The 10,654-nt window shown below is 58.0% G+C and overlaps 1 protein-coding gene across 1 annotated transcript; it reads right to left on the bottom strand.

Annotated features, from left to right (window-relative positions):
• Positions 1–2,643: 2,643 nt before the first annotated feature.
• Positions 2,644–8,543, bottom strand: IRX6 (iroquois homeobox 6). Its single transcript, XM_065899364.1, has 6 exons — positions 7,962–8,543; positions 6,707–6,964; positions 5,936–6,045; positions 5,434–5,741; positions 4,040–4,642; positions 2,644–3,091 (listed from the first exon to the last, which is right to left on the bottom strand). The coding sequence occupies exons 1-6, from the start codon at positions 8,004–8,006 to the stop codon at positions 3,084–3,086; spliced, it is 1,332 nt and encodes a 443-aa protein (XP_065755436.1). The 5' UTR covers positions 8,007–8,543; the 3' UTR covers positions 2,644–3,083.
• Between the last annotated feature and the right edge of the window lie 2,111 nt (positions 8,544–10,654).

Raw genomic sequence — 10,654 nt, 5'->3', positions numbered from 1 at the left:
GCTCTTGTCATCATTACCAGGGTCATAGGATGTTTGAGCCAAAAGTGATCATAGAGATCATCTAGTGAGTCCAATGCCAATTTCGTGACTCCTGGCAGGAAAGGAATCAATAAAGGAAGAAGACACGTGTTGTGGCTCCCTTGGCTTAGCTTCTTCTCTCTACCCAGTCTCCTAATGGTTCTCCCCAGCTGAGGGAAGGAGCACGTGAGCCATCAAGGGAGTTTGGAGGGCCAGTCCTACAGTCTCTCCAAACCTGAGAAAGTCACCTTGCCTCCTTGACTGCCACTCACATTGCAGGGCTCACAGGCCAGCTGTCTGCGGGCCCCAGCAGGCTCAGCTGAGGACGGCAGGGTGCATCCTCCCTCCCCTTGCTCTGGTGTTTAATCAAAACAGTATTCAAAATATGATTCTGGGAGATTAGATTGGGAGATTTGCAGGAGGATCTCAGTGGGGACAGAGATGGTGGGAACAGATTGCCGCTGGGGGCCGGAGGCTGGGATAATCACAGGCTCAGACTCGCCATTCTCAGGCCTTCACCTGTGCTCCTGGAGCCCACCATCAGCTCCGGAGTGAACACTGAGAACCAGGATGGAGAACTACATCATCTCTGTACCTGACAGCTGGGGAAACTACGAGAGGGGAAGGGGGCTGTCCACGGCCACATAGCAAGGTAGTAATGGGATTGAGGTGGTCAGGCCGTTTCCTGGGATTCGAGGCTACTCTTTTTGGCCCTTCTGACACGCCTCTGCCTCCAGCTAACCAGGCCCAAGGTCTTTGGAACAACCCTGGGCCGCAGGCTCCTGCTCTGGGCTGTGGTGGGGGAGAGGCTGGACCTCCTAGACAAGAGAGAGAGACCACCTCTAGAGGTCCTGCTTGATAGCTGGGCCTCCTTTCGCAAGGCTCAGTGTCCTATAAAGGCTGAATGGCTGGAGGCAGGGTGCAGGTAAACCCTCCGCCCACTACCATCCTCCACTCTCTGCATTCTAGGCCCACATGACCTCGGGCTTAGGTGGGTCCCTTCCCTCTGGCCTTCACTTTCCCATCTGGAAATCTGACTCGATGTGATGCTAAGGGCCCCTCTCCTCTCCACTAAATGGTTAGCGGGAGCCCCGCTCCCAACTGGAGGCCCGAGGAACAAGCTTCCGCAGCCTCGGCAGCCCCCCGAGGGGGTTTACCTGGCCCCCTAGGAGGGGCTGGGGTCGAGAGCGCCTTGAAAGAAACCTCTAGCTAATGCGCTTTATTACAAGCGTTAATCCCACAAAGCCGACTGGAAATAATGTTTATCTTTTCGCAGTTTAATTTCCCGGACCCTAAGCCGCAGGTCAGTGAGGGCGACTGGAGTGTCCCTGGGGAGGCTGGGGGTGGGAGCAGCTGTCGCCCAGAAGCAAAACGAAAGCAGAGAGGTGGTTTCCCAGCAGGAAGCTAGGGAGAGGGGCAGGAGCTAAAAGGGGCCTTGAACCCTCAATGGAGAGCTGGGTCCCTCTTCACCACCTTGAGCCAGTCCCTGCCCTCCCATCTGGCCTCAGTTTCCTCATCTGAGGAAGGGGTTTGTGCTTTTGTAATTCATTATCTCTGACTATTCTATAGAAAAGAAGGCAGGGTGGGGTAGGGGGAGGTGGCCTGTTCCCTTCGTTTTTTTTTTAACCCCCTCTTTTCCTCTCTGCAGCCTTCAAGGTTCTTAAAATCTCCTCCCAAGGATGAGGATCCTTCCCGTCCCAGACTTCAGCGGCCCGTCAGCTGGCAGGGCGCTGGTCTGGAAGGCTGTCACTCAGTCACCTCCGGCCGGGCTGGAGCCCAGCAGTGGAGACACAGCTTCCCGAGGATCCAGCCCCTAGGCGCACACCCCAGCTGCCCTCCCTTCCCGCCTTCCCGCATCTTTCCGCATCAGCTGCCCGGACCTCCCCACTAGGGCGCTGTCCCGGGTTCGCCTCCGTCTCTCCTCGTGTGCAGCGGCGAACGCACTCGCTGCCGAAAGCCGAAGCCACCACGTCGAGGACACGAACTCAGGGCTGGCAGCGGCATCTTTAAATGTCTCATCTCCGCCCCCGCACTCCCCAGCCCTACTCCAGACGCTGCTAGCCAGGGGGACAAAGCCCCCTTCCTCGCCCGTCAGCTCCCATTGGTTGGCCTGTACCGGAAGTGTTTGCTGGCACTAGATTAAATGGAAAGAATGCCCTCTCTCGCCTCTCATCGACCCGGCAAGCTATCACACTTGGCCGCTGGGGCAGAGGGGAGGAGCGCGGGGGTCCCAGCGGTGCGCCCAGGGACGGACAAGAGGATCCCCATCGCCCCTCCTCCCAGCAAACTTAAAGCCCAAGTACGAACCCGGAAACAAATGCAGCTTCCACACAAATATCCTGACGGCTCCACGCCGCCTCTTCCCCGCCCCCAGTGGCCGCCCCCCTCCCTAACTCCCAGGAATCGGCCGGGCGTCTGCCGGGCTCTGCGAGTTGGCTGGGGCCGCAGTTCGGTGGGCTAAGCCGCAGGCGCCGTGGCCTTGACCATTCCCTTGTCAGTTTCTCTCCCAGCTCTGAAAGGGACTGAAATCTGCATCCTGTCCCCAGAACCACATTTCATTCTCCCCTCCACCCCGACCTTATCAGGCTCCCCTGTCGCAAAGAGGCCACACAGCTTGGGTTCGGTTGGATTATTTTGAAGCACACAAGGAGTGGGGAGGGGGAGAAGACCCACGTGGTCCTTAGGGGCCAAGTCAGCATTGAAGTTACAAAGTGAGGGTGATGGGAGTGAGCAGGAGCGGGAGTGGCTTCAGACCCTGAATCCAGAGGGGAGAGGGAGACTTGGATACTGAGTCCGTGCACGGTGCAGACTCGCCAAGCCTTCCCCCTTGACCTTCCCCAAGGTGCCCTGCCGCCTCCTCCGTGGGATCTGACAAAATGCACATCTGCCAGCCACTCCCAGCTCTGCGTGGGAGGAGGGCCGGTAGGAGGGTTTCTGTGTGTCTGTCTCTTAGGCAAAGTGAGAGCCCCAGACCCTGGGGAGGTCTCTCAGCTTCTTAGTGTGGAGGTGAGTTCCAAAAAGTAGGGCTTATTTCCAAGATTCTTCTGCAAATCGCAGCCATTGCGCTAACCTGCTGAGAGAGGAAAGGTTGATTAAAACCGGAGGGCCACTTGGTGGTGATTCCTAGGAAATCTGAGGTCAGTGGTGTCTCATCCAAAAGGAATCAAAGGTCTAGGGGCAATTTGCTTGCCAGAGGTAGCATTTGGACCCCGTTATGTGTAAATTCAAATAACAGTGTAACCCAATTTTCTAAGCCAGTAGCTAATTCTGAGAGAAATTACTTCAAAGAGCAGAATCTGACAGTAGTTGCTGGAGGCTGCCAAATGCTTCGGGAATGTCCCTTTGTGGGGTGAAATTCCCTTCCACCAAACACAGCCAGAGAACCAGCCAGGGGCAGGAGACACTGATTGGCAGTCCTGCCCTGCTTGGGGGTGAGCTTTTGGTGGGGGCCGCGGGGCTTTCCAGGGACAGCACCCACCTGAGCGACGCCCCTAGGGATTTAGTGGGCGGCACAGAGGGCTGCAAGCTGAACTTAAGCACTGGCCCTTCCCCTCAGACTTCCGGGAAAGCCCTGGTACGTGCCTAGCCCTGGCAAAGTCTTGGCAACGGAAGAGCAGGAGCCAGCTGGCTTCCTCCAAGGGGCAGGCAGGGGACAAGGGTGGCTGTGCTGGAGAGGGTCATGGTGGTGCCCACCTGGCACATTGGCTGAACGTTGGAGAGATATTAGCTGTCCATCTCTTCAATGACTTTCTAAGGGTTTTCTAGGCAAGTTACTGTCTCATTCTGAGCTGAGTACTATTATTTGGTTTTAAGATTTGGTAACTAGAACTTTTACTCTAAGCTTCTGTTTCAAGGAGTGCTGTGAGACAATCTTGCGCTAGGTCTGAACCTGGGCATGCTGGAGAGGCAGAGAGAGTATGCAGCGGATGGGCACCCGGGGGTGGGGTGGGTGGATGGATGGATGTGTCGGGGGAAGGTGTCTTTTGGACAGACACTCCCAGCGCCGTTGGGGGCCCACTACCTTCTGCTCCCGACTGGTACTGGCACTGCACTGCCGGCGCCCTCCGCCGCGGGCATGGCGCACAGTCCAGAGGCAGGCCCTGTTGGGCAAACGAGGGGTTTCCAAAGGCTTTGGCTACTCGGGAAGACTCTTCGCACGCGGAGTCTCTGGGGACCGCGGGTCGCGCGCCGGGGCCTGGAGGCTGTCCAGGAATCAGATGGCACTCAGGACTTCGTGGCCTGGACAGGTTTGGGGGTGCACCTTCGACGCCGCTGGCTGCCGCAGTGTGCGCCAGAGACCAGATGCGCGGTTTCTCGCTGCGCGGGTAGTGCATGGTCAAAGTGGGGCCTCCTGGCTCGGCCCGCAGGAAGTCGGTTTCTCCCGACCTGGGGGGCTCAGTGAACGAGAAGCGGGGCGCCGCCAGACTGCACTCCTTGCGCTCCGGCCGGGCCTCTCGAGTTGCGGCACACTGTACCGCCGGCAGCGACTGAGTGTCTCGATGGAGCTCAGCCAGCCTGTCCGTAGCTGTGGCCACTGCCTCCTCTTCATCCGCCTCCTCTTCCTCTTCTTCCTCCAGGTCTTCCAGGTCACTCAGCCCCCGAGCCTCCTGGCTAGCTGAAACGTCTGCGGGAAATCAGGAGCGAGTGAGAAAAGCCCTAGGCCCCAAGGGAAATCCTCGGGAGTGCCCATCCCTGAGAAGCTTTTAGCAAACGCGCTCTGCACTCAGGGCATTCTCGGTGTAATTCACCAGGATGGCCACACCGCCTCCTACATTTGCCCCTGGGCTGCCGGCTGCGCAGCAGGAAAAGAATTCCCGCCCCTAGACCTGCCCCCACCCTTTGGAAGACTCCTCCCCTCCGATACCCCAAGGAAATGTCCACTTTTCGCTGCCTAAGACCTGGATCTCAGTTCCTCAGCCTTAAAAAAGCAAGGGAAAGTTTTTACCCAATTCCAACACCCACAGGTGGCTGGTGTGTATTACTTAATTGAGAAAATATTTACTGAGTACCAACTATGCTCCAGACATCATTTAGGCATTTAGGTATTAGGAACTTAGAGAATACAGCAGTGGATAAGACACTTTCTAGGGGAGTTGACATCCCTGAGGGGCTAAGTATGGCACATAAAGTAGGCTGACGTGATAGAGAATAACTTGGGAAGCTAGTTGGCGTGGGTGGCCAGGGAAGGCTTTTCAGAGGTGGCACTTTCAAGTCGAGAAGAAGCCGGCTCTGTAGGGAATTCCAGGCAGAGGGAACCACACAGGCAAAGGCCCTGAGGCATGCAGGGGTTGCATATGCAAGGGTAAGCAAGGGGGTGCCTTCCTAAAAGCTACCCCACGGGGTGGTTGTGAAAAGCCAATTAAACTGCTTGATGGCTGGAAACCCATGCAGGTTGGGGCAGTGAACATTCGGTACCTTTGGTGTCACCATTTAGGCAGCCCAGCAATTCCTCTGCTCCACCCTCCTCCTTCCTCTCCTCCCCGCCTTTGTTCTTGGGCGCCCAAGTCATCTTGTTCTCCTTCTTGAGGCGCCGGCGCGCGTTGGCGAACCAGGTGGACACCTGGGTGAGGGTCATCTTGGTGATGATGGCCAGCATGATCTTCTCGCCCTTGGTGGGGTAGGGGTTCTTGCGGTGCTCGTTGAGCCAGGCCTTGAGTGTGCTAGTGGTCTCCCGGGTGGCGTTCTTTCTGCGCCCAGCGCCACCCATCTCCACCGATCCATACCTGGGGGAGAACATGACTCACAGTTCTGGGGTGAGGAACCTGGGGCTGCAGTCAGGAGACTGTTTACGTCCTGGAAGTGAGGTTCTGCTCCCCATCCTAGCACACAGCCCCCCATGCTCTGTGGATTGGTCCTACCTCGGCCAGGAAGGGGGAAAAGGACTTGAGATGCCAGCCGCCAATGCCCCATGCCTTACCGGTCATACTGGTACTGCCCCAGGCTCTGCTCATAGGGATAATAGGCTGCTGGTTGTGCCAGGCCGGGTGTAAAGTTCCCTGCAGCCTCCTTAAATTCATACTGTGGATTCTGGTGGGGGAGGAAGGAAGAATTCAGAACTACATCTGGGGAGGAAGAGGGGTGGGGAGTTGCTGAGGGTGTGAACTCTGGAGTCAAGTCTGGTTCCAATTGCAGTACCACCACTCGCATTGGCTGTGTGATCTTGGGCACAGTTGTTTAACCCCTCTATGCCTCAGTTTCCCCTTGGTAAAATGGGATAACAATAATGCCTAGAGGTTATTGAAGAAGAACCCTTGACAGAGTTCCTGGTGCAGAATAAGCGATAGTTAAATATTAGCTGTTAAGATTACTGTTACTACTTGTCCCCCCCAGCCCCTCCCCCCTCCCACCAGCTGGGGAACTTTCTTTACTGCCCTTCCAGAGCTATTCCCTGACCCTTTCTATCTCTGTGACTTTGGGTAAGGTTATTCGGGCCCTTCTGCACCTCAGTTTCCTCATGTGTACCCTGAGCCTAGTGATGACTTGTTTACCTCACGCAGTTAATAGAGGTACAGGACGGACTCCTGTAAAGATGTTTTTTTTCTTTATATACAGTCCTAACCTTTTCCTTTCCTCGGAGTTGTGAGTCCTTCCTAGATGGAGACATCACACTGGATTTCGCCCCTGCCGCTCCTGCCCCCAGGAGGGTAGGTTTTGACGCACAGACCCAGGCTCCACCCCAGCTACTCACCAGCGCCCCGTACAGCGTGGGCGGCTCCGGGCTGTAGGGCAGGTAGCCTGCGTAGCTCTGGGCAGCTGCAGCGGCCGAGTAGGGAGCTCCATAGATGCCCAAGGCCGCGCCCAGCTCGGGCCTCGCGCTGCCCAGCAGCCGACTGTCGTAGGGTGCGAAGCAGAGCGCGGCCGCCGGGGTGGAGCCTGAGGCCACATCTGGGACCGAACGCGGGGCGGATTCGCAGCAAGTGGCGTTGGAACTTGCAGACACCAGAAACTACGGGGGCGAGAGAGGGGGCACCGGAGGTCAGAGACCGGCGCCTCGGGCTGGCGGGAGCCAGCGGCGGAACTGCCAGATCGTTCCTTCATTCGATATAAACTAAATGCCACCTTGTGCTGTGCTGAGCGTTCTGCTGAGGACTGGGACAGGAATTGTCCGTAGACGCAATTTACCCAAACTGCCTTTATAAATACCCCTAAACCTTTGCTAAGCTCCAGAGTTCCAGGGGCTCCGGGTCATGGGAAGGTTCTAAAACCCAAATCACAGAAGCCAACCTCGGCCAGTTCCCTCGCGAGCCCTCCCTCCCCGGAGTCACAGGATCCTACAAAGGCCGAACTTGAAGGTAGGCTTAGAGACCACGTCTCACTCTTGCTCCCATTTTATAGATAGGGAGTGAGGGCTAGAGAGAGTCGGAGGCTTATCCTAGATCACAAAGCGGGGCAGAGGTCAAGTGGGACTAGTCCTCTGGCACTCTGCGGAGAAACTGAACAGGGGTGGGCTCTCCAGAATTTCCCCAGGAAACCCTGTCACTGTACAGTACCCACCCAGGTCTGGAAAAATCGAAGGAACCAGAAGCAGAGCGCTTGGACCTGCCCATGGAAAGGGAAGAAAAAGAACAGAGGACAACAAACGAACAAGCCCAGAAAAACAGTGAGATGGACAGGGCTCTGGACTGGAAGTCTGAGACTCTCCTGGCCACCTCGGATATCTGTACAATAAGGAGGCCTCTCTGTAAGATTCCCGGGATCCTCACGGAGCTCGTGGCCAGAGTGCCCAAGTTTCGGGTCCCACGATTTTCCAGCTTACGCTGGGGAGTTGAACGTTCTCAGCCAGGGATTGGGGCTGCCAGAGGGGTCGGTGGTGCATTACCCAGGTGCCCGCTCTCTGACTTCCCCGGGGACTCGTGTGAGAGGGGGGCGTTTACGAGCGGGCTCCTGCGCTAGGCGCTCCCTCCTTCCAGCCCGCCCCCATCCCCCAAGGGGGCGGCTCTTACCTGGGAAGCGCTGCCATAAGGGTGTCCAAAGTGCGGGAAGGACATGGTGGCTGTCCGTGACCCACCTCCCTCTTCTCTTGCGAGTTCCCGCCTCTGCCTCGCGGTTCTGTGCCTCCAGCCGTCCGCGGCCTCGGTTCCTTACACGGTTGCCGGTGCCCAGCGCCGGGTCCTCCGCCCGCTTGGCGCGACTGGAGGCAGAGCCGAAGGCAGCCCGGCTGCCGAGCCCTGCGCTCCAGAAGGCTCCCCTCCGGCCCGCGTGGTCCGGAAGACAGAAGGGCCCATGGATGGGCAGGGGAAGGGAGAGGATGCGGGTTCCCAAAAGCGCGCGGTGGCGAGGCAAGGTGAGGCGCGGCGCGGGGCCGTGCAGCTCCCGAGGTGCCCCAGTCCAAGGTGGCCAGAGGCTCAATGTGACGTCACGGTAATCCCGGGCTGCCAGGCGGGCCCCCGAGCCCTGGGGCCCCGGGCCACCAAGCCTGCCAAGCGCAGCCAGCCCGTGCGCGCGCGCGCACCCACCACACTCACACTTGTTCCGGGAGGTTTGTGCAGCTGGTGAGGAAAGTCAAAGACCCTGACCCTCTCTGCCTGGCGCAGGATCCTACCGTTTTCGCCTTAAACTCACGCGCGCGCGCACGTACAATCTCACCAAATTACCCGGGAGAAGTAGCAGAAACGCCTCCCACTGTGCCGCGCAGGCCCCGGGCGCAGCGCGTTTACCTCCTCCTCTGCGGCCCGGAGGAGGAGAGAAGCACCGGGCAGCGAGGGAGGAGAGAATACAAAAGAAGAGACAGGAGAAACTACAGGAGAAAAGTGGGGGAGAAAGGCTAGAGGGAGAAGGAGGAGGGGAGAGGAGAGAGATGAGGAGTCTAACTGAATAGAGGCGCGCGGGGGAGGGGAGGAAACAGGGGTGGGCGAAGGCTGGGCGGAGGTTGAAAGCTGGCAGGTGGAGGAGAGCAGAAGCTCGGGGGAGAAGCCTCCAGCCCGGCCCCCCCACCCCGCCCCTCCGCTGCAGGAAAGTTTGTTCGCGCCACAGGCCCCGAGCTCGTTGGGGCAGCGCTGGGCAGCGTCAGTGGATCCCACTGTTCCGGCCGTCTTTGTCCTCGGGGACCTGGCTCCCCGCCCCAGTCTCCCTAGGACTCTAGCTCGTTGCAGGCTCTCCATGCCCGGGGCTTTGCCAGGGCCTTGACCCCGGGGCTTCTCTGCGGCTTTCAGGCCCTCCAATAGGCCGAATAGCGCCCCCTCGAGGTCAAGGTTCAGATCCCCCCCTTCGGACTCCGCCTGGAAAGGCGCCAAGTCTGACCCCTGGCATCTGCAGGCCACGGGCTGAGACTCCTGGGCGTCTCCTCCGAAGCCGAGACTTGGCTGCCTCGTGCGCACGGCGAACTGTGTCCACGGGGGAGAGGGGAGCCGCAGGAAGGCGCTGGGGCCGAGCTGCAGCCGCCGCGCTCCGCTGGGGGTGGCGCTGGCGAGCCGCGGTTCAGCCCGCGGGGAGGGCGGCCCATTCCCTGCGCTCCGCTGGGACGCCTGGCTGGGCCTAGCGGTCTGACCACCCCCTCCATCCCAGGGGCTCTCAAAAGGGCACCGATGGGCGGACGAGCTCGTTGGTGCCTGGGAGGGGGCCGTGTCCTCCAGGCCTGGCTCCCGGGCAAGCGGCCGCCAGTTTGCAAGCACCGTAGATCCTGCACTCCCAAAGGCTCAATCCCCAGGCCTGGAGCCTCCCCGCTGAGGGCCTCTAACCTGCGACGTCTGGGGGCGTAAAGGGGCTGCCGGCCGGGTGGTGGTGGTGGGTGGCGTTTCGGGGGATGCTACCGGGATCGAATGCCTCGCCTTTCATTCACGGGGTCACCGCGCTTTACAGTTTACAAAAACGTTCCCCCCAGGCCCTCTCCGGAGGAATCGGGGCGGCGGGGTTGGTTCAAGGGCCCGGCTTTATTTTCTAGTTGAAACGCAAGAACGTGTGGCGCAGAGGTTAGGAACAACCCGTATCTCTGCCCTGGGTTCTGGCGAGGCAAGGAGGAAGCCCAGGGGACGGACAAGGTTTGGGGCCCTGGCCCGGAATCCCTGGCCGCGAGCTTTCCTTCGGCACCTTTCAGAGGAGACGGGTAGGCCCGGAAGCCAGCGACGTCTTTAGAAGGACATCGGCTTCTTTTTTCTTTACATATTCTGCAGAACGCGCACCGAGCTTGGATAAGCGCAAACCGAAGACTCCTCCGCCTAAGAGATTATTAACATTGAGGACAAGCTCCATTCTAAATACGAACAAACCCAGCGAGGTTTCCTGGCTGCTGCTACAGTGTCGTCACCTTGGAGAAACCTTGCGTTCAACCCGGGAAACTCCTAGTTAGAAAAAGAATTATAGTTATCGCCGGATTGATTTAGTGATAAAAATTCACCGCAATAGATAAGATCCCTCGATTTTTCAAAATGCACTTTGGAGCCATCTACACGTTTGCAGCTTGGATACATCTAAGCTATTTTTTAAACGTAAGAATTGGAGAGAATTCATTAAATTAGTCCCTTGGGGAAGGTTACTGCTAATTAATTAATTGCAAACATTTCCAGAGGGAAGGTATGTCAATTGTAAAGTAATAAAATTAGGTAGTTGAAATACTTACTCAGCAGCTTTGATTGCAGATCCTAAGCAGATTTTTTTTTTATGACAGAAAAATGGGGAGGGTGGTGAAGAAAAAGCATTA

This window comes from Phocoena phocoena, chromosome 20 (genome assembly GCF_963924675.1).
Source record: "Phocoena phocoena chromosome 20, mPhoPho1.1, whole genome shotgun sequence".
Classification (NCBI taxonomy): domain Eukaryota; kingdom Metazoa; phylum Chordata; class Mammalia; order Artiodactyla; family Phocoenidae; genus Phocoena; species Phocoena phocoena.
This window is presented reverse-complemented; position numbering and strand designations above follow the sequence as displayed.

Bases quoted from the DNA above. Each gene is read 5' to 3' on its own strand.
- IRX6 (XM_065899364.1), bottom strand. From the start codon at position 8,006: ATGTCCTTCCCGCACTTTGGACACCCTTATGGCAGCGCTTCCCAG. The intron at 6,046-6,706 runs GTGAGTAGCTGG...CTCCCCCACCAG, and splicing joins CCACGCTGTACGGGGCGCTG to AATCCACAGTATGAATTTAA. The intron at 4,643-5,433 runs GTACCGAATGTT...GATTTCCCGCAG, and splicing joins CCTAAATGGTGACACCAAAG to ACGTTTCAGCTAGCCAGGAG.